This window comes from Natator depressus, chromosome 2 (assembly GCF_965152275.1).
Source record: "Natator depressus isolate rNatDep1 chromosome 2, rNatDep2.hap1, whole genome shotgun sequence".
Classification (NCBI taxonomy): domain Eukaryota; kingdom Metazoa; phylum Chordata; order Testudines; family Cheloniidae; genus Natator; species Natator depressus.
In genome coordinates this window covers 200,624,901-200,648,866 of record NC_134235.1, presented here as the reverse complement: position 1 = coordinate 200,648,866, position 23,966 = coordinate 200,624,901, and the positions used below count along the sequence as shown (strand labels likewise).

General features: G+C 42.2%; 1 protein-coding gene across 1 annotated transcript in view; it reads right to left on the bottom strand.

Annotated features, from left to right (window-relative positions):
• Window positions 1-23,966, bottom strand: part of CPVL (carboxypeptidase vitellogenic like) — a 96,450-nt gene that overhangs the window by 26,925 nt on the left and 45,559 nt on the right. The window contains exons 11-12 of the mRNA XM_074943320.1: window positions 23,559-23,654; window positions 22,710-22,883 (exon numbers count right to left, since the gene is read on the bottom strand). Of these exons, the coding sequence (XP_074799421.1) occupies window positions 22,710-22,883; window positions 23,559-23,654 (270 nt within the window). The remainder of the gene's footprint in view (window positions 1-22,709; window positions 22,884-23,558; window positions 23,655-23,966) is intronic.

Sequence of the window (23,966 nt, the reverse complement as noted above, 5' to 3'; positions counted from 1 at the left end):
AAATTCAGAAGACATTTTAATAGTGGTAGAGATAGGCCATATCCAACACTATGGCTCTGCCCCATCTCAGACTTACAATTTTCCTGCATCGCTAGCTGTTTAGGGCATACAGCGTCTAGTAAGGATGTCAGCTTGACTCTAACGGACTCTCAAAATTCTCTACAAAGTCCTCCATGTGAAAGTCAGCTGTGAGGTAGACTGGCAAGAAGTCAACACAGTCTTCCACAGTTTACAGAAAAAGTCTGATTGAAGACATGTTCAGATTGCACTCTGACTGATGCCAGGTACTTAATGTTAAATACATCTAGGCGTTTGGCTAGCTGAAGCAAGTGAGATTCATTCCAGACTTTTGCAGTAGAAACTTGATTCTATGGCCACAGAATCAAGGAATAAATGGCTAATCAGAGGCCTGTGATCCTCTCTTTAGAGGAAGAGAAAACCGTTTGGATCCCCTCACAAAAGTTTTCCCCAAAGTTGTTCCATTGGCAGGTGTAGTAGAGAGGAAATGCAGCATTTGTCCTCACCCCAGCAGAAAAGCCAGTGGTTTGGCTCCCAAACTACTGGAGGATCCAGTGTCACAATATTCATATTTTTTCTTAAAGCACCAGCTCCTGGAATCATGAGAATCACAGCATCCATTTTAAAAAGTTCCTCGCCTCATGTTTGCAAAGAAAAGCTTGAAAATGAACTTTAAAGGCTCAGACACACGAGGCAAGTAAAAAGAACAATGAATTTATTTTGTTTTAGAAAGTCTCATGATTTTTAAACCAATCATGATATTTTGAATGCTTGATGGTGTACACCTTGGGGATTCACAGGAGCATGAGCAGCAGGTATAATAGGAGCCACTGCCACAGGCCAGCCAGGACTGGGGCGCTCAGGGCCAGCTGGGGCTGCTCGGGCCAGGACTCAGGTCGGCCGGCCAGAGACTGAGGCCAGCCCAGGGCTCCTCTGGCAGCGCGGGATGGGAGGGGGAGAGAAAAGGCGTCTCAGGGTTCCAGGTGGCCTGGAGCTTCTCCAGCTGCAGTGGCCTCAGGGCTCCTGCTGCAGGGGCGGGGCTGTGGGGCTAGCCTTCCTGAAGAGGGGGTCCACCCGCCACCCATGCACAGGAGGCTAGGATGATCAATTAAGGCAATATTAACTTTGTACAGGGCTCTCCATAAAGTGTAGGACAGATTAGAGGAGGGGAGAGGGCCCTTGCCAGTACACATTTGTCACTTACTTTAAAAATGAGGGTGATAGAAAAACTTCGCTGAGTGATTTTACTTCACTTGAATAAAATGACAGACTAAATTTTAGACTGTAAAATTGCAGAAAATGTAATCTGTACCTTCCAACAATATACAGCCTTATCTTCTTTAAACATATGTAATGAAGTTTTAAAACTTCTTAACCACTGGAATAAATAGCAGTTTAGTCATCAAAACTGAAAGGCATGATTCTCATCTCAATTCTAAACATTTCTGTGCAACAGAAAAACATTAGATTCCCTTCTAATTTTTAGCCTTGGAGATAGGGTTGCCAAACCTCCAGGATTGTCCTGGTGTCTCCAGGAATTAAAGATTATGTCACATGATGAAATCTCCAGGAATTTGTCCAACCAAAGTTGGCAACCCTACTTGAGGAGGAGGCAGGTAACTGGCCAAACCATGAATAGAAGTCACATCTTCCTGAATACTCCTAATTACAAAGTTATCGAAACAGCTGGAAGTTGTTTCAGGTTTACTGTTGAATGCAGAGAAAGTTGTGCTTTGCAAATCAGTCTTATTTTCTTAGTTTGTTTTTTTTAATACTAGTTCCATTGCCATAGCTTGTCCTACTTACAGGACATCATAACACTTTGCAGACAAACTTGTGCTCCTTTCCCAATGACCTAGTGACCTTACTCTCTAATATTTTGTAGTTTCCTGTTTGGGGAAATGATTCAACAGCAGCCTAAGCTGTTTCAGGCTGTGGAATGATCTCAGTTGGCTGTTATCTATCTCCATTTTGAACACGTTCATATTCACCAACCAAAATGGTGAATAGATGTCAAGGTAGTGAAACATCTGCTGGGAAGTGCTGCATACTTATTCATTCGACTACTGGAGAGTCCTAACTCACAGCTATCGTAACATGTAGTAGTTTCTGCTTTGTGCAATTTGGTGCATTATGGTTGTTTGCCTTTATACAATGTTGAATTTTGTTGAATTGTATAAGAAAATGTTCCAAAAATCCTTCCTTACAGAATTAAGTTAAAGCCAAACAAGACACCAAGGACACAAGTTACTTCTTGAAAGCTAATTTAGAGTAACAGCAAACTGCATTTAGATAGCTCAGATTTTGACTGATCATGAACAAACAAATGCTAAGACAAAGCCAGTCCCATTGATTGTACTTTTCATTCACCTCATACTTTCTGTTGTGGCGCTGCAGAAGAAGCAGATTCTCAACACACTGGGTTGCAAAATCCAGGAACCTGAGTCATCATAGCCGAATTTTAACAAGTTGCGATAGAAAACTACTACACATAGTGAATACACTAAGTGACTTGCAATACTTTTTGGTTACTTTTAGACTACTGCTTCCTTCTGTAGTAGAAGTAGTTGGTAGGAGTTTTTTTTGACACTTTTTTGTTGAAACGAAACTTTTCATGGGAAAGGGTTGGTTTTGATGAATTTCTCAACTCGAAAATGTTGACAACATTTAGAAGTTTTTGAAACATCTAATTTTCAGATTTTTTTTAAATAAAAATTTTTTTCTAGTTCAAAACAACTTCATTTCAAAATTTTAGCTAATACTATTACAATTAAAAAAATTTAAATGGTCAAAATCTAAATAAAACATTTTGTAGTTATTGAAATGAAATCTTTTGATTGACTCAAACCAAAATTGTTGTTTTAGATTTTCATGAACTGAAAATCTGAGATTTCAACTTTTCATCCCAATTCAGGATGGGAAAATTTTTCCAAGGTCTAAAATTTTTGTGGGATGGGAAAACGATTTTGCACTTTCTTCTAGTGAGATGAACATGATGGATAAAAATTAGCTCTGAATAAGGCTTCCCCCTTCCATCAAGCCTCCAGGTGGTTTGCTTTTTTTGCAACAGCATTATACTGTTGACTCATATTTAGCTTGTGATCCACTGTGACCCCCAGATCCCTTTCCGCAGTACTCCTTCCTAGGCAGTCATTAACCATTTTGTATGTGGGCAACTGATTCTTCCTTCTTAAGTGGAGTACTTTGCATTTGTCCTTATTGAATTTCATCCTATTTACTTCAGATCATTTCTCCAGTTTGTCCAGATCAATTTGAATTTTAATCCTATCCTCCAAAGCACTTGCAACCCCTCCCAGCTTGGTATCCTCCGCAAACAATAAGTGTACTCTCTCTGCCATTATCTAAATCACTGAGGAAGATATTGAACAGAACCGGACCCAAAACAGATCCCTGCGGGACCCCACTCGTTATGCCCTTCCAGCATGACTGTGAATCGCTGATTACTACTCTCTGGGAACTGTTTTCCAACCAATTATGCACCCACCTTATAGTAGCTCCATCTAGGGAATACTAGATGCAGTGTCACCTGAGAGAAGCCATGGGCTACAAGCTCTGCTTATGCTTCCTCTAGAATAGGGGTGGGAAAACTTTTTGGCCCAAGGACCACATTGGGTATGGAAATTGCATGGTTGGCTATGAATGCTCACGAAATTGGGAGTTGGGGTGCGGGTTCTGGGGTGGGGCCAGAAATGAGGAGTTCAGGATGTGGAAGGGGGCTCCAGGCTGGGGAAGGAGATTGGAGTGGGGGATGAGGACTCCAGCTAGGGTTGCGGGGTTGAGGGTTCAGGAGGGTGCAAGGGGGATCAGGGCTGGGGTAGGGAGGTGGAGCGTGGGATGGGGGTGGAGTGCAGGCTCTGGGTGGTGCTTACCTCAAGCAGCTCCCAGAAGCAGCAGCAGCAGAAGCAGCATGTCCCTCCTCCGGCTCCTACGTGGAGGTGCAGCCAGGCGGCTCTGCAAGCTGCCCTGTCCACAGGCGCTTGGGACAGGGGCAGCGTGCGAAGCCCCCTGGCTGCCCCTACACTTAGGAGCCAGAGGACGGACATGCTGCTGCTTCTGGGAGCCACACGGAGTGGGGCAAGCCCCTGATCCTGCTCCCTGGCTATGAAGAGAGTGAAAGTCCTCTATTGTCTGAATGAACAGGCTGAAGAATCACAGAAACGGAGGGATATTTGTTATTTGTATTATGGTAGTGCCAGTAAAAGTCAACTCCTGCCGCAAAGAACTTACAATCTGAATAGACGAGACAGCCAAAGGCTGGGAGGGAAAACAGAGGGATAGGGAAGGGTAGGAAGGAAAACCAACACAGACCTGCTGAGTGATCTTGGGCAAGAGAGAGGAACAGAATGCAAGTGTCTTGGCACCCAGTCCAGGGCTCTATACAACGAACCACAGGGCATCTCATGCTCCTTATGTTAACAAATAAGCTAGTTCTAGAAAAACAGAAAGAGGCAAAACAAACAATTCCCCCAATCCTTTTTCTCCACTGAGGAAAAGGAATATTTCTACAGTTTTGACTGCACTCTCTCTGCCCTGCTGGTTGGCTTTTTGCACCGATCCTCTCAACTCCCTTTCTCTTCATAGTCCCTCAATCGCAGCTTCATTCCATATCTACTCCTTACCCTCTTCTCCCCTGCTCTGTCTCCCAACCCCCCACCCCACCCTTCGCTGTCCCCTCTCCCTTCCCTTTTCTTTTCATTTAGCTTAGCCCCTTCTAAGTAAATCCATCAATAAAAATAAAATCATGGCACTAACATGCCATTTACCACCATCACACAGTTCATTCTGCTGGTTATACCCCTCTCCCCACCCTGTGTCATAGAATCATAGAATATCAGGGTTGGAAGGGACCCCAGAAGGTCATCTAGTCCAACCCCAATGTCTGTCTTGTCCATTTAGATTATCAGTTGTTTGGGGCAGGGACTACTCTGTTTGTGCAGTGCCTAGAACAATGGGCCCTGTTCTTGGTTGGCCATTAGGCACTACCGTAATAAACACGATCAATCAGCTTCAAAAATAGTACAATCAAAGCTCATTTTCTGCTTATATTTGGATGCACAAACTGATACAGAGGCAGCGTCCTAACTATGAAAAGTAATATTGAGTAATACCAGTCTCATGAAAGTTATGCAAGAGTGCTTCAGTGTGATTGCTCTCTCTAATGTACATTTAAAACCCCCCCCATCTTTTATTTTAAACACAAGTTGATTTACTGCTCCATTCACAATGTTATCTATTGACCTGGAACAATATTTTCAAAGAGAAAGAAAGAGGTTTTCATACAAGACTCTCTTAAATGGAGGGAACTCCCACACAATAAAACAGAACTTCACAGTTAAGATTTTTTAGTCAAATAAATAGTCTGTGTTCTCACAGATTTTCCAAAAAAACACCCCACAGTATTTGTATATACTTTGGAGCAGTAAAATTTGTGCCTATCCTTTTCTAAGTAAGGTTTTAGCTAATTTATTGATAGTTAAAATAAGATCCACAAGTGCACCAAATGTGTGGAATGGGACATCATAGCGGCTTAACTAACTGGAAGAACGAACCTGTCTCTTAAGTGTTGCCCAATGACAGGACAACAAAACAGAATTCCAGAACAGAGTGACAAGTTTAAAGGGAACTGTACAGTCCCAGGAAATGTACAGTCACAGTCTGTTGCACATCAGGGGGTTATTTTCTCTCTCTAAAAGTAATGAGCAAGGTTGCTGTGAAACACCTTTAACATTTTAAAGTTTATACATAAAGAACGGCAACAAAAGAAGGAAAAAGCTTTAAGTAGTGGCTGTAAAAGTGGTTTAACTGATCTGGCATCGGGCACATCAGCTGAATTTTCGCCTCAGGCTTATAAGCTGCTGTGGGACTGACTCTGCAGTCTAACACAAAAGTCCACCTCTTCTAGGTTGGAACAAAATCCAAACAAAACACACAGTCCTTCTCTTACCTGGGGTTTTCGGAACCCACAGAAGAGGTAACCTAACTATTTCACTCCAGGCGGTGTCAGGAATAAATCAATAGGAACACAGCAATTCCGTCTGATAAGATTAATGCAAATAAGCGTGCTCTTATCTACCACTGCAATTTATTAGAGACTTTTTAAGCACACACACACAGACATAAGCAACAGGTTTAGAACATCCCACATATTTACCCAATATCTGGAACGGTACTGAGTAATTAACAGTGGTCAGTTGCTCACCCACCGGGGAGAAAAGAAAAAACCTCTCTCAAGGTGGCTTCGGAGGACTGCTCCAAAGTACACCCTATTAACTAATCTTTTATCATTAACTTCTACAAAACACACAGGTCATAATGACCCCCTACTGGATCATCACTTTTCTAACTTTCAATAAATGTTTAATATCAGAGACGTCTAGATTCAAGCTTTTCCAACCAACAAGGTTTTTAGTCTCAGTTAAGAACATAAGTTGTTTACTTGTCTGTCCCCTCCTCCCACTCGGATAGCTGAAACTGCCAGCTAGATATGACCTTGCTTCAAATTAACCCTTAACTATGTGGTGTTCTAGTTCATTAATTCCTGGTAGCTAAATGCACATAATATGGTTGGAATTGGCTTCATCACATTCTGGGGTACACACACCCCTCAAATCCAGGGTAACACTTCCACCCAGCTTCTTTTGCTGGGTCTCAGACCTCCAGGAGTGGTCTGTCTTCCCCATTCTCCAGGAAGAAATTACCTTCCCCGTCCCATGAGGCTCAGTATAGTTCGTTAGTTACCGCACTGATGCAGGGTGCCTGTAGTACCTTTCTCTCCATGATTATCATTAGCCGTGCCTGGGTTCAATTGTTCCTTGGCCATGCACAATCTCCCATCGGTTCCTTTGTCTTGATGACGCAGGCCACAAAGCTCGCTCTGTCCCTCCTGGCTGTTTCTCCAGCTCCCTTAAATGGAGTTCCAACCCAGGCCTCCTGCTTGGCCTCTTCGCAGTGTTGCCAACTCTCATGATTTCTTCAGGACTCATGGGATTTCTGCCAGCGATGGGGCCAGATGCAAGCAGATTCTGCCTGCTGGGGAAGAGCAGCTAATCAAGGCTGCTGAAAGAAGCAGGCAAAGCTCGCTCCCTTCTCCTCAGGAGCAGACATCATTGTCATATGAGGGGAGGGGAAACAGGGAGCAGAAACTTTAAACCAGCCCCAGGCAGCTCTACTCCCTTCGCTTCTCTCCCCCCAATCTCTCCAACACCTGGCCAGGGAAGGAGCAAGGGGGAGGATGAAGATGGCCTGCAGCTGCAGGAGGAATAGAGGTGAGGCTGGGAGGTCAGAACGGATGAGGGACTGGGCAGAATTAACTGCATTGATAAATGTGCGAGTGTTGACAACACTAACTGGGAGTTCAAAAATCAAAAAAGACAGACCAAAACCACAATAAAATCTTTTTTTTAAAATAGTCATGATTTTTTGGGGTCTGACTCATCATTTTTGAACCTTTGGGATTGGCAATAGTGCCTGCAGCTCCTCTCAGCTAAATGCTTCCCAGCTCTCCTAGACCATTACTCTAGCCTACCACAGAGATATGCCCAGCACCTCCTGCTCCACACTGGCTATACTACTAACTACATACTGCCACAGGCTTGCCTTCTACACTGGGGTCCTGTCACACAGGATCATCACCTACCTCTCTCCCCTCCCATTTTCCACCTGGTGTTACTCCCAGCTTGGTTACATGACCCTTCTAGGGATGTACAAGTCCCAGAATGTCTGTTCCTAAGGGGAGAGAACCTTGGAATAGGCCTGGCTGGACCCAGACCACAACTAACCTTGGGGGACAGAATGCCCTGTTACAGTGTCCAAAACTAATCAAATAGTAGAAGCAGTATAAACAGTCCCAAGCTAGTTCTTCATTCCCACTACTGACAGGGGCAAGAGCACCTCCTTTCACTCAACCTTTCCTGCCCTGCTATAGCCAACATATTAAGAATGAACAGCTTTGGAAGGAGTATAGTAATAGATGGGGGAAGGTAGGGTATAGAAGGGAGTAAAGAAGGCAATCTTGAAAGTACGTTCTCTCTCCCTAACAGCACATAAGAAAAAATAAACGTGGGTTGTCTCTGGAGAGACACCAGTGTGTCGTGAGTGGACCCAAGTGTGGGATCCCACATGCTTCTAAACCCCACTACAGTCAGATAGTGCCTGGTCATTGTTCCTAGGTCTAGATCTCTCAGACACTCCCCATACTCAGACTCCATGTTTGACAGGACCCTGAAGTCCAGCCACTTTAGACCTTGGAACTAGCGCCTCAGCCCTCTTGAGTCCCCAGTTGCTTCGACTGTGGGGGAAATGTGTCTATGTGCCACCAAAGCTCTAGAATCATAGAATATCAGGGTTGGAAGGGACCTCATGAGGTCATCTAGTCCAACCCCCTGCTCAAAGCAGCACCGATCCCCAATTAAATCATCCCAACCAGGGCTTTGTCAAGCCTGACCTTAAAAACTTCTAAGGAAGGAGATTCCACCTAGTCCCCATTCTAGTTTTAGGTCAAAGCTTCAGGAACAATGTGGCAGGAAAACAAGGAACATAGGCTTAGATAGCAATTTCTTTACCACAGACACTATAATCATTCTTATGCCTCTTGTCTGAATCCTCTCCTATTTATCAGGATCCTTTTGGAATTAAGCATAAGAGGATTGGAAAATATGCCTTATAGAGATGGATTCAAGGAGCTCAATATATTTACCTTATTAAAGGGAAGATTAAGGGGTGACCGAAGTGACTGCAAGTGAACAAAGATATGGTAATACAAGGCTCTGCAAGCTAGCAGGCAAAGGTATAACAAAATCCAATGGCTAGAAGTTGAAGCTAGACAAATTCAGACTCGAAATAAGGCACAAGGGTTTAACAATGAGGGTAATTAACCACTGGAATACCCTACCAAGGGTTATGGTGGATTCTGCAACACTGGAAATTTTTTTTAAATGTTTTTTAAAAAACAAGATACCCTCTAGATCAAATAGGCATTAGTTCAGCGAAGTCCTATGGCCAGACTAGATGACCATAATGGTCCTTTATGGCTCTGTAATCTATTCATTTTAAAGTACACTACAGAGTTACAAATCTTGGTAAAACAAAATCCTGAATGCAGCCGTTGTTCCACCTCCACGTCCCATCTGATCTCACCCCTCCTGTTAGTGCTGGGTTTGGTCAGTGTCCTTAGGCCAGGCAGCCCTTCCTGCATTCCTTAGCTGTATCTTCTTGTATGTGGTGGTGGTCAGCCCCCTTGCTTAGAGAACAAACCATCTTTTAAAAAGTCTCTTTCTCCATTTTGCTCATGTGCTTCAGATGGGGGAGTTATGGGTTCCTGCTACACTCCCCTCCCCTTCAGTTTCTGTGTAGAATCATTCAAAGTCAATGGCCCTACCAGTAGAAAATGCATTACTCCAGTAGGGGAACGTCATTAACACCTATGGTGGCTCTGCCATAGGTTTTCAGACGGTCTTTCCACTAGGTATTAAGCCTGCTACAAAAATAGATGCTCTAATCCATAAAGGAGGTTACAGTACAAAGCAGAGCCCCTGAAAAAAAATATAGGGTTCATCCAAATAATATGGAATTCATAGTTTGACCCAGACATATCCCCAAGCAGTCACAGGAGTTAACTGTTTTTTTTTTGGTAAAATAATTAATGCAAGAAACAGCCAGCATCTTCAGATTTTCCATTCACAAAGCAAGGCCTAACAGTAATCAGCTGCGGAATGCTCAATAAGTAAACATGGAACCATGATGGGACCCCACCAACACAAGCATTACAAAATGGGTCCAAAGAGAACATTTTAGTCTTATTAAAAAAACAAAAAGGTCTCCGAAAGATTATCATCTTTCTCCCTCATTATGTTAAATGGTCCTTTCTCCACTCCACACTTTCTTTTGTTGAGGATTATAACAAGCAATGAAATAAATAGGTCTGAACGATGATTTTTGACCTCTGGTACCTGATAAATTAATGCAAATTAACAACAAATCTGTGATTAACTGCAAAAAACAGAGCAGAATATTTGTATTCCTGTGCAAAGCTACACATGAATACAATTCCTCACTATCAAACCAACAGAGGAAGGGAAAAAGACTTCAACAGGGCTACAGTACAAAACAGCCAAATGAAGCTATCTTAGCTTTTCCCTAGGATTTTGGAACACAGCCTGATTCATTCCAGAGGTAATCTAGAAGTCTCATTCATTTTGCTGATGGCTAGATGATACTTCATGTGCGTCTCAAATACGAAGTGACTAGATGTTAAAAATAGAACGGCAGATTCTCAATTTTTGTATACTTTACCTGAATCCAAGAGCATTTAATGATCATCCCAAATTATATAGCTCAACCCAAGCTCAAACTGCATCCGATTATTTGACCTCACAGGAATTATTCTAAATTCATACCAAATAAAATCCTCATCAGAGACTTAATTCAACAGGTCTGAATTGCCTTATGCATGCTCTCTAACTACAATTTTTTAAATCTGTCTATTACTTATTTGGTCTGAGCTGTAATTTTATGTTCAGGTTTTTTCCCCTAGCACCGATCTAGAATACTTTATCTTAGAACAAAGAGTGGTTTAAAGATAGCTATTTGGTAGGCAGGATATTCTGAACACAAATTTATCTAGTTTAACCAGTAGCAACATTTAGTAAAAAACATGAAATAAAACACACACTACAAATGTTCATTTATTCTTTCAAAGAAAATTGCAAGATTACATTGAAAACTAGCAGATGAAGTTCAGCTAAGAAATGTACCAAATGGAAATTCATTTAAAAAGAAGTTTTGGGTCTTGTAGATCAAATTTGAATAATGGTTATTGAAAAACAAAGTTCTGCACCCCCAAAAGACAGCAGTTCTGCAATTTAAGTGCAAATTGCAATTCCAAGTATCCAGACTAAATTAATTCCTAAGAAAATTTGTATAGCAGATCTGTCTCTGTTTTTCTTCAAATCTAATGGTTTTTATATTATGACAAAGCTCTGTCCTTGCCTCTGTGGGTCCCGCGTTTCCTGGTGGATTTCGCTAGCCTCAGAGGCTCACTATGACCCTGCACGTAATCCTTCTCTCTCTAGAGACGAGGGTCACAATCTACTGAGCCATTTTCATCATAAGCCAGCGAGGGAGGTGAGGAGAAGTTATCCTTCCTTGCATAGTGTCTGTTGTCTCCCAGTCTCGGTGATTAATCAGGGGGCACAGGTCGGGGGTGGGGGGGAGCCCGGGCCCACCCTCTACTCCAGGCTCCAGCCCAGGGACCCTAATAGTATCAGCTATGGTAGCTGACCTTTTAGAAACAGTACATGTACAATTCCCTGGGCTACTTCCCCCCCCAGCAGCCCTCACTTCCTCAAGCTCCACTTCACCCTTGCCTCAGGACCTCCTTCCTTGTGCCTGATATGGTGTGTACTACTCAGCCTCTCCAACAACGCAACTTCCTCCCACAGCTCCTGACAGGCACACCCACCTGACTGACTGGGAGGCTTTTAACTAGTTTCAGCCAGCCCCTGATTGGCCCCAGATGTCCCAATCAACCTAGCCTTCTCCCTGCCTTCTGGAAAGTTCTTAATTGGCCCCAGGTGTCTTAATTGACCTGGAGCAGCTGCCATTTCACTTATCCTGGTACCAGGGATTTGTTTAGCCTGGAGCTAATATATCTATTTGGCCTTGCCCCGTCACAATATTTAAAAAATACTGTCAGTTTAAAAGGATGTATGAGGATGTAAGAAGGATACTTTTATCTGCTTCATTCTCATTCAGACATGACTAAAAGATTGCAGGCTTCTCTGAGTAGTTACCACAACACCTGAGAAAGCTCTTAGAAGGAAGGTAATTTGGATGGTGAGCGTTCAGCTGTTACCACCTGCACAGGATGTGCCATGTTTGGCTTTCTTCCACAGGACAGAAGCGACAAAGTGCAAACTGGTCTCCATATTGGAAGAGAAGGTTCAAGGTCTGGAGAAACAAAGTATCAACCCTGTGTTGCATAAGAGAAACTGAAGATTTCCTACACAGACATCAGGATATGCTTCTACGGGCACAACATTCTGAAGATTCAGAGCAGGCTGCGCAGTGGGGAAGAAATTTGGCAGCATGTGACCTCCAGAAGAAAGGGGAGCATCCATGTACCAGTAATGCAGATACAGGTAAGCAACCGTTTTCATGTTCTCTCCACAGGTACTAATGCGGAGAGTGGACTAGATGACATATCTGAGGGAAGGGAGCAGAAGAAGACTCCTCCGATTGGAAGGCATGAGATGCACTGTCTTAGGGAAGGGAGTACCACAACCACTGCTCCCAAGAGACGGAGGCGGGTGGTGGTGGTCAGGGACTCCCTCCTCAGGGGGACTGAGTCATCTACCTGCCGCCCCAACCGGGAAAACCGAGAAGTCTGCTGCTTACCAGGAGCTAGGATTCACGATGTGACGGAGAGACTGCCGAGACTCATCAAGCCCTCGGATAGGTACCCCTTCCTACTTCTCCACATGGGCACCAAGGATACTGCCAAGAATGACCTTGAGTGGATCACTGCAGACTATGTGGCTCTGGGAAGAAGGATAAAGGAGTTTGAGGAGCAAGTGGTGTTCTCATCCATCCTCCCTGTGGAAGGAAAAGACCCGGGTAGAGATGGTTGAATCATGGAAGTCAACGAATGGCTATGCAGGTGGTGGCAGAGAGAAAGCTTTGGATTCTTTGACCAGGGGATGGTGTTCCAAAAAGGAGGAGTGGTAGGCAGAGATGGGCTCCGCCTAACGAAGAGAGGGAAGAGCATCTTCACAAGCAGGCTGGCTAACCTAGTGAGGAGGACTTTAAACTAGGTTCACTGGGGGAAGGAGACCACAGCCCTGAGGTAAGTGGGGAAGTGGGATACCAGGTGGAAACACGAGCAGGCGAGCGCAAGAAGGGGGGGCTCCTGCCTCATACTGAGAAAGCAGGACGATCAGCGAGTTATCTTAAGTGCCTATACACAAATGCAAAAAGCCTGGGAAACAAGCAGGGAGAACTGGAAGTCCTGGCACAGTCAAGGAATTATGATGTGACTGGAACAACAGAGACTTGGTGGGATAACTCACATGACTGGAGTACTGTCACGGATGGATATAAACTGTTCAGGAAGGACAGGCAGGGCAGAAAAGGTGGGGGAGTTGCATTGTATGTAAGAGAGCAGTACGACTGCTCAGAGCTCCGGTATTAAACTGCAGAAAAACCTGAGAGTCTCTGGATTAAGTTTAGAAGTATGAGCAACAAGGGTGATGTCATGGTGGGAGTCTGCTTGAGACCACCAGACCAGGGGGATGAGGCTTTATTCTGGCAACTTACGGAAGTTACTAGATTGCAGGACCTGGTTCTCATGGGAGACTTCAATCACCGTGATATATGCTGGGAGAGCAATACAGCAGTGCACAGACAATCCAAGAAGTTTTTGGAAAGCGTAGGGGACAATTTCCTGGTGCAAGTGCTGGAGGAACCAACTAGGGGCAGAGCTCTTCTTGACGTGCTGCTCACAAACCAGGAAGAATTAGTAGGGGAAGCTAAAGTGGATGGGAATCTGGGAGGCAGTGACCATGAGACGGTTGAGTTCAGGATCCTGACACAAGGAAGAAAGGAGAGCAGCAGAATACGGACCCTGGACTTCAGAAAAGCAGACTGACTCCCTCAGGGAGCTGATGGGCAGGATCCCCTGGGAGAACAACATGAGGGGGGAAAGAGTCCAGGAGAGCTGGCTGTATTTTAAAGAATCCTTATTGAGGTTACAGGAATAAACCATCCAGATGAGAAGAAAAAATAGTAAATATGGCAGGCGACCAGCTTGGCTTAACAGTGAAATCCTTGCTGATCTTAAACACAAAAAAGAAGCTTACAGGAAGTAGAAGATTGGACAAATGACCAGGGAGGAGTATAAAAATATTGCTCAGGCATGCAGGAGTGAAATCAGGAAGGCCAAATCACACTTGGAGTTGCAGCTAGCAAGAGATGTTAAGAGTAACAAGAAGGGTTTCTTCAGGTATGTTAGCAACAAGAAGAAAGTCAAGGAAAGCGTGGGCCCCTTACTGAATGAGGGAGGCAACCTAGTGACAGAGGATGTGGAAAAAGCTAATGTACTCAGTGCTTTTTTGCCTCTCTTCATGAACAAGGTCAGCTCCCAGACTACTGCACTGGGCAGCACAGCATGGGGAAGAGGTGACCAGCCCTCTGTGGAGAAAGAAGTGGTTTGGAACTATTTTGAAAAGCTGGACGAGCACAAGTCCATGGGACTGGATGTGCTGCATCTGAGAGTGCTAAAGGAGTTGGCGGATGTGATTGCAGAGCCATTAGCCATTATCTTTGAAAATTGATGGCGATCAGGGGAGGTCCCGGATGACTGGAAAAAGGCTAATGTAGTGCCCATCTTTAAAAAAGGGAAGGAGGAGGATCTGGGGAACTACAGGCCAGTCATCCTCACCTCAGTCCCTGGAAAAATCATGGAACAGGGCCTCAAGGAATCAATTCTGAAGCACTTAGAGGAGAGGAAAGTGATCAGGAACAGTCAGCATGGATTCACCAAGGGCAAGTCATGCCGGACTAATCTAATTGCCTTCTATGACGAGATAACTGGCTCTGTGGATGAGGGGAAAGCAGTGGACTTGACTTTAGCAAATCCCCCACAGTATTCTTGCCAGCAAGTAAAAGAAGTATGGGCTGGATGAATGGACTGTAAGGTGGATAGAAAGCTGGCTAGATTGTCGGGCTCAACGGGTAGTGATCAATGGCTCCATGTCTAGTTGGCAGCCGGTATCAAGTGAAGTGCCCCTGGGGCCAGTTTTGTTCAATATCTTCATTAATGATCTGGAGGATGGAGTGGACTGCACCCTCAGCAAGTCTGCAGATGACACTAAACTGGGAGGAGTGGTAGATACGCTGGAGGGTAGGGATAGGATACAGAGGGACCTAGACAAATTGGAGGATTGCGCCAAAAGAAATCTGATGAGGTTCAACAAAGACAAGTGCAGAGTCCTGCACTTAGGACGGAAGAATCCCATGCATTGCTACAGACTAGGGACTAAATGGGTCGGCAGCAGTTCTGCAGAAAAGGACCTAGGGGTTACAGTGGACGAGAAGCTGGATATGAGTCAACAGTGTGCCCTTGTTGCCAAAAAGGCTAATGGCATTTTGGGCTGTATAAGTAGGGGCATTGCCAGCAGATCAAGGGACGTGATCAATCCCCTCTATTTGATATTGATGAGGCCTCATCTGGAGTACTGTGTCCAGTTTTGGGCCCTACACTTCAAGAAGGATGTGGAAAAACTGGAAAGTGTCCAGTGGAGGGCAACAAAAATTATTAGGCGACTGGAACACATGACTTACGAGGAGAGGCTGAGGGAACCGGGACTGTTTAGTCTGCGGAAGAGAAGAATGAGGGGGGATTTGATAGCTGCTTTCAACTACCTGAAAGGGGGTTCCAAAGAGGATGGATCTAGACTGTTCTTAGTGGTAGCAGATGACAGAACAAGGAGTAATGGTCTCAAGCTGCAGTGGGGGAGGTTTAGGTTGGATATTAGGAAAAAAACTTTTTCACCAGGAGGGTAGTAAAGCACTGGAATGCGTTACCTAGGGAGGTGGTGGAATCTCCTTCCTTTGAGGTTTTTAAGGTCAAGCTTGACAAAGCCCTGGCTGGGATGATTTAGTTGGGGATTGGTCCTGCTTTGAGCAGGGAGTTGGACTAGATGACCTCCTGAGGTCCCTTCCAATCCTGATATTCTATTCTATTATTCTATGATATCCATTTCCTTAAAGGGAAAGCAGATGCTAAGACTTCAAGCTAGGACAAAAGTAAGTGTGGCATAATTCACATCTTAAAAAGGCTTCACTACAATAAATAAAATAAAATAAAATGCACATTCTGGTTTATATACTGTTGCTGTAGCAAATAAACATGCAAAGAATCATTGAGTTGATCCTAATTACTTTTACTTTGCGACCCTTGTACGTAATAAAGTAGTTCTACTGAAAGTCCAAGTTAGATGCTATTCTTTTAAACTGAACACACTCTGTGTTACAGTGTGGTTTTGAGTTTAGGAGTTGGCAAAAGATCTTTCTGGATTTGGAAGATTACTTTTGGTATTCTAATGAACTATACGGATGTGAGCCTCAAAGTGAATTCCCATTTAGATCAGTTACCCATATGGTTTTACCATATACATTTGAAATGTCTTTTCCATTATCACAAGAGAGACGTAACTTGACTGTTTCCAGTATATTGATATGATGCCAAAACAATGATAGGTGATTTAGAGATAATGTTCCTGCACCAAAGAACATACAGTCTAAATAGACAACACATGGATGAGAGAGTGAAAACTTCAACAAGTAGCAAAAAGGATAAAGAGGCAAATGTTTAGCAAACTAAAGTAGTGCACAGTGGCCTCAAAAATTCCAATTTCAAATACACTTCAGATTAATAATTAAATGATAAGCACCTACCTCATGAACTTTCAGGCTACTGAACTGAACAAGCTGAATGTAGTTTTCCTTTACACCAGACAATAAAATTTGGATGTAAAATTTGTTCTGATTAGAGTAAGCAAGTAAAATAAGCAGAATGGTATGGATTTTAAACTTTCAATGTGCTAATTAGGCAGAAAAACATTAAGACTTGAATACTGGGGAAGAGTGAAGATGCAATTAGCTGTGATTTAATGAGCTGTGTAACGATAAGCGACAGGGCTATGTAACTTTACAGCCACAATTTCCTGACTAGATGAACTCTTAAACACTGCAATACTAAGCCCTACCCCCAAGGCAAGTTAACCTCTCTAATGTAACTGTTCAGAGGTCAACAGCAACATTCCAACACTGGCCTACAAAGTTTCCAGGGACCAACACAATATCTTGGCAACAGGAAATGCCTATGGTTTCATAGTAATCTTAGCTCCAATTAGAGCAAGCACCATTTTCCACTCTAGCCTCTATTTTTCAGTTCATGATGATCTAGTTTATTAGATGGTTGAGTTCATCTGCTGAAAAGAGAATCTTTTAAGTAGCCACCACAAGTGGAATTCAATATCTAGGGCATCCAACAATCAGAAGTCATAGCAAATAAAGTTTGGATGACAAGAAGGGTGCATCTACAAAGAACACCTATTTAAAAACATCTCATACAAACTGGAAGCACGAACCTTGAAAGAAAACAAATCTCAACACTGGAAAAATGATATTTGTAGCATGGGGGGGGGGAGAGAAAATCTTTAATCTGTCATGCCACAGCCTTCCATGTCACAATCTCCAAGTCAAAACCTCTCTGCCTCACTCCCACACCTAATCTGAAAGTGGGGAAAAAGCCACCACCACTGAAATGAGGAGTAGTTAACACTTACGAGGGGCTATGAGATTCTTGGATGGAGGCACTACTGGATTACTACTGCTCACAGAAATAAGCCAAACTAATGTTGCCCACAGAATCTTAATTCTGCCTCCTTGGGTATATGAATTACGACAGTCTGTACTTGTATGGTTACATACAGTTTCCTTCTGTGGACCCCTGGCCTCATTCAGTGCACAGACTGGACAATGCACAGCAGGATCGGAGTCACGCAGACCCTGTTCTTTATTTTTGGCCATATTCTATTTGCAGTTACCACAGGATAAATATGAATTTATGCTGCTATTCAACTAACCACATCTGAGCCCTCAGTAGAGCAGAATGTGTAATGAATGAGATCGTGCAATTAAAGAACAGTCATGCACATGAGGTAGAATTAAGGCCATATAGGCAGCCTTAGTTTTGGCATTTCCTGGGCTTTAAGTGTTCCTTTTGGAACAGTAGTGTTCAATATAATTTTTCATATGAACACAAAGTAATGGAAGCAGCATGGCCCAGTGGCTGAGGCACCAAACTGGAATTCAGTAAAACTACATTCTATTTATTACCCTACCATTGAGTAGCTGCAGGACCTTGGGCATGTCACAACATCTCTGCTTTAGTGTCCCCAACTGCAAAATGAGGACAATCATGCTTACCCACCTTTGCAAGTGCTTTCAAACCAATAGATGAAACTCTTATTATGGACAAGCAGTAGAATTTTCCTGGAGCAGGGACACAGATCTTTTACAAGGAAAGTAGCTTTCTGCAGTGCAATTCATTATGCGAGGGAATGGGGGCACATGTAGGTTCTGACATTTAAGATTACTACTACTACTAAACTTTGACCTTTTTCATTCATATTTCCCTCCTTGTAGTACAACAGCTTCCCAGAGCTACATATTCACCAAAATGAAAGTTAATTATTTACTTGATTCCTATTTATTTGCACATCTGTACTCAAGTGCACTCATAAGCACTGTATCCTCTGCAAAATGGCTCTATTAAGAGAATGGTGGACAACATCCAAATATGACAAATGATTTCAACAGCCACCTGATGTCCCAATTGGATAAATCAAGATGGAAAGCAAAGACCAGAGAATGAAGTGCCAGTAACTATAATATGCAAAAAGAAAAGGAGTACTTGTGACACCTTAGAGACATCCGATGAAGTGAGCTGTAGCTCACGAAAACTTATGCTCAAATAAATTGGTTAGTCTCTAAGGTGCCACAAGTACTCCTTTTCTTTTTGCGAATACAGACTAACACAGCTGTTACTCTAAAACCTGTAACTATAATATCTAATCCATCCCAAATAACTGCTGCAACAGGCAAAAAGACAGTTTGCCAAGAGACCAGAGAGCCAAAAGTAGCCCGCCATAATTCTTTGACACACAAACACCAGGTTCAGATGATTCACAGCCATTGCAACACCATGAGACAAGCAAGCATGATTTGCCTCATGCAACATAGCAACTGTGCTACACTGTGTCTTTATTATACTATCCCTCTGCCAATATCAACAAGTGGCAACAGTGTAATCTTCAAAATCTTGCTTACCAGGACAATTCACTAAATGAATGTCACTAAGAAGCTTCCCTCTCATCCAGTGATAGGGTTTTGAAAAATAGAGTGTACAGTGCATCTCTTATTTCAATTAAGAAAACAGCAGCCAACATCTTGAAGACCAAATATGCATGCGTTAGTTCCTGAGGTCTTTCCCTGGTTTCATAAAGAACAAAAGAGCCAGTGTTACAGGAGAGTACTGAAAGATGGCCAAGTTGCACATGTGCCGTGTTTTACTTGCTGTCTGAACCTGTTGGTATAATATTTCCTTAAAAGTGACAAGATAAAACATCTTCTGGCAAAAGCTTGACAGAAGTCTGTAAACATTTCAGTAAAGTTCTTAGGCAGCTGCAAGAGGAGGAAAAGGTTACCCAAATTAAAGCAAGGCAGCTTGATCAAATCCCACTATTTGAAAAAAGTGTGGGGAATCGGAGCCAAAAACCCAAATGCATAGACAAGCATGTGTGTGCACACACAAATCAAACGCTTGTCCAGTTTGCAAGTAGTGAAAATATTTTAGATAAGATTTTGCAGCCTTTGTCTTCAGTAAAAAAAAATAGGAAACAGCAGTCAAAACCCTTTTCAGTCTTCTGGAACATACTAAATATCTGAGAAGAATCTGAAAAGAGGAAACAGCAAGAGATTTATGAGGTTCTGCTTCCCACGAGGACCTATTGTACTTTACTAGTCTGATCTGTAAGCTGTTCTAGCCAAGAGCCTTCCCAATGCATCTGAACTACCCCTCTTGTAATAGCAATCCAACAAAATAAATATGTTGACAGAAATTACCCATCTGGGGTTCCAGCAAGAATATAGTATTAAGAGAAAGTGCCCATTTAGAATCACTAATTTTGCTTTCTCTCCACTTTTTACCAGTAATTCCAGTAGCCCTTCTGAAGCAAGAATTATATCAAAGGGATTTTTTTCCCCCAGAAAACCTTTCATACATTACTGTAATAATGTCGCATTCCTACATAGTAAAGAAATACGTACATTGCTAATATGCCAGACTTCTACAGAGATCCTCTGACATCTCATTTTCTAAAAGAATATCACACTTCAACAACCTTAACTTTGCCCTGTTTTGATGCCATGCAATAAGCATACAATTAGTGTTATCTTTTAGTGTTCTTATTCACAGATTAAACTGATTTTTTTTAAAAGATTGATTTTTTTCAGTTTCTATTGGCTATTTCCACGCCCCCCTCCCCCATTGTCACTATAGGGCAGAGTTAAGGTTGTTTGAGTACTTTATGTATTTTCATATCTTAACATGAATTTCTTTTAAGCTGAACCTGAACTCTGAATTTCATGGTTTGTAATACTTGTTTCTTGTATAATTATATCACTATAAAGTTTTACTGAAATTATTAATATATTCACAACCTTAACTCCAATTTAATGTAATTTTTGTGGGAATTCCTTTGTTTTTAGAATTAAATATTTCCTACAAGTAGAATCCTAAAGAAAATGCTACAATGTACTATTTAATTATTTAAAGGTACATAGCATGAACATTACAACCTTTTTCTCCTTGAATTGTAATTTTGCACCTCAGTCTAGAGAAGCACAAAGCAGCTAGAACATATTGGATAGCTTCCCTAGCTCCTGACCGCCACTTTCCCCTTCCCACTAAAACTGCACTTTTCCCACCAGTTTTGCCTGTCCTGCTCTTCCTGTTGAGTAGTTCTTATGCAACAGATCATTTTGTTTTGCTTAAGAAATGTAAGATCAATTATGTAACCACAAGTGCTGCTTCTGTAAAAGAGTTACAGGAGGTAGGCATACAACTAAACAAAAAAGGAAGCAAACAACTCTAGGTTTGGTTTAATGGCAAACCATCTGGAGGTTAGTTGAGACACACAGGTACCCTTCAGGAAATAGAAATTCAGCCCATGTGAGAGGAACAAAACATGGCAGGAAAAATGGAAGATGGGAACAGACAGTAAGAAGGAATTTGAAAAGCAAATAGCTAAGGAGCTAATGAATGATAAAAGTACTGTACTGTATAAAAAACTGGTCAAGAGGTAGAAAACAAGGAGTAGGAATGAACAGCCTGTTTTCAGTATGGAAAAAAAAAAATCATAGTGAAGCACCCCAGAGATAGATAAAGAAAACAGTGCTGAATATACGCACTAGTGTTCCAGAAGAGGGCTGAAGAGTGAGGTGGCAACATTTCTCCAAAGATACAAAATTATTACTTAGTTGAGACTGGAGAAAATTGAGGAACTTCAGAGAGCAAACACACAACTAGGCAACCAGGCAGCATTAACAGGTGAAATTCAGTTTTGACAAATGGAAAATAAAGCATATTGTGCTAGGTTCTAAATTAGTTGTAACCACTAACACCTGTTGGGTGTCACTGTGGACAACTCAATGAAAATATCTGCTAAATGGACAGCAATTGTCAAACAGGTAAATAAAGTACATATTACATAAAGAATGAGTATTGAAATCATTATATAATCAATTGTATACCTTGAATACCGTGCTAAGCTCTCAAGAGATATATAGCAAAAAACAGAGCCACAGATGAGCAAAATAAATTAGACATGACAAACTTTCAGAAGAGGAGAGATTTAAAAACTGAAATAAACTCACAAGTTTTGTAAAAGTGCTTCTTACCTCAGACTGAGTTGAGTAAAATGACTACTGCAGTTTCAAAACAAGAAATCTGCACGGTCTTCTGAGCTCACATCCCTTGGCATCACAGCTACATTTAAGAATCTTGGCCCAGATCCTGGGATGTCATGAAGAGGTTTTGCTCCCAACATCGCAAATGTGACCCGAGCTTGCCTATGCAATGCTGATCCCTGGCTGCCATATTGCACCCTTGGGGCTGCTGGCAGCCAGTGCAACTTCAGAGCAGCCTTTAAATCCGATATATTAGGCCAGAGGACTGAACCCAGTACAGGACTTGCACAGGACTGAGGAATATAAAGGCCATATTTTCACCCTGACCTCTCCTAAACTGCATTGGGCCATTCCTCTCAGCCATAATGGATGATCTGGGCCCTCAACTTTTCAATAGGCTAAACCGAGCATTAAAAGCTTGATTTTAATTTTTTTTTTCAAAATCAGATTATTAGTTATTAATGCCACATTGTCAAAAGAAAAATGATAATAGTTTAACTAAGAACAGAGTGGGTGCTACAAATAATGGTTGTGTGCATTCTTGATACAATTCCAAGTGTCCAGTGGGAAAACACCAGGTAAGTAGCTCTTAATCTATATGTTATTATGCTCTGTTAAAGACCAGTTGGCCCTATTCCCATCACTACAAGTGCCACATGGCATTCTCTTTTCTTCACATATCCCCCACAATAAATTATGATGTGTTAACCCCCAACTGTATTTCTAAGTGCATTATTGCTCACTTTATGACAATTCAGCCATGTCCGAGCTCAGATAGTTGGTGAACACCTACCAAGACACAATCTTGTTTACCAAAAATTTACTGCTACAACTTTCATCTATTCATTCCTGATACCAAGCTATTTTTGATTTCTTCCACCGATGGTGCTGGTAGCCCGTCGGAACTAGATAGACTACATCCTGCCTGAAAAGTGGGTGGCTTACCGCCTGACATGATAACAACACTTGAGCTTTAGCTTAGACCCCAGGATGGGCCAGTTAGCCTGGGTTGAAAGCACCATACTCAGGTCCGAGGTCTGTGTGCACACACTGGAGCAGGTTAGGGATAAGAGCCTGGGTTAATTCTGTAGTGAAGATATACCCCCAGAGTAGGAAGTTAGAAGCTACTACTTTCTTACCCTGTAATTATCCATAATTACAGCTAACCATGGCTTTATTGTCTTCATCACATCTTCAAGCAAATGCTTCTCAACTGCAGACCCATCATGAAAGGTAAGATTTCCCACATGGATAGCTTTCCTCACTTCTGAGAGTGATAAAAACGCTCCAAAATATTCCTGGTCAGCAGGCTCCTGTTACAAGAAAGCTGCATTAAACAAAACACAATTTTCAGCAGTGTGACCACATACATCAAGATCAAAACCCCTGACCCCTGCCAACTCTTGTTTATTCAAGACATTAGCCAGTGAGTCCACTGATACTCTAAAATAAGCTACAATAAAGGGGAAGGTCCCTCCTCCCCCCAGCTCTTCTTGAGCCTAAAGAGAAAATGGAGGGGGATGTCTAAACTGACTTATTACCAGATATTTTAGATGCCATACTGTTCTATTTCTGCTGTATATGGAAAGGAATTCAACTCCCATCAGAGATCATTCTATTACCAAACATGATTGGGCTTGAATTTGTGAAATACATAGCAGCTCTCTAACATTGCAAAGTGCATTCTACAAAAGATGGCTTAAAGACCAAGTGTTTAAGCGGAGTAAGGCCTTGATCAGCTAAAGTATTTAAGTGCTTAACTTTAAGCATGTGAATATTTTCTTTGAAGTCAGTGGGACAACTCATACTTTGAGCTAAGCATGTGCTTAGGTGTGTGGGTAGACTGGCACTAAATTACATTTATACACACACCTTTACTACATTCAGGCAGTTTCCTAACCCTGACATACAGAATAAGACATTTGTTTATGTTAGACAGTAAATTTCTTTTGTTTTGGGGCTTTTGGTTATTGCAATAGTGAGTTTACCTGGCACTGCAAAAAGTTAAAGTAGTTGCTACATCCTGTAACATTCTGAGTGTAGGAAGAATTTGTTTCATCACCATTCAAAAGAGTATCAAATACCTGGAGGGAGAAACCAAGATAAACATATGTATTTAAAATACAAAACATACAATCAAAACTGCTTCTCAATTAAACTTGCTCTTTATGTCATGTTCTTACTGGAGTTTAAATATGAATTTCATTCCATGCATTAATATTAGAAAGCTATTTAAGTTTCCAAAGCTAAAGCCACAATTATAAGAGAACAGAATCTTTTTCAGTCAATTTCAGAAATATACTTTTATGGTTCATGTCATAAATATAAAGGGAAGGGTAAACCACTTTAAAATCCTTCCTGGCCAGAGGAAAAATCCTCTCACCTGTAAAGGGTTA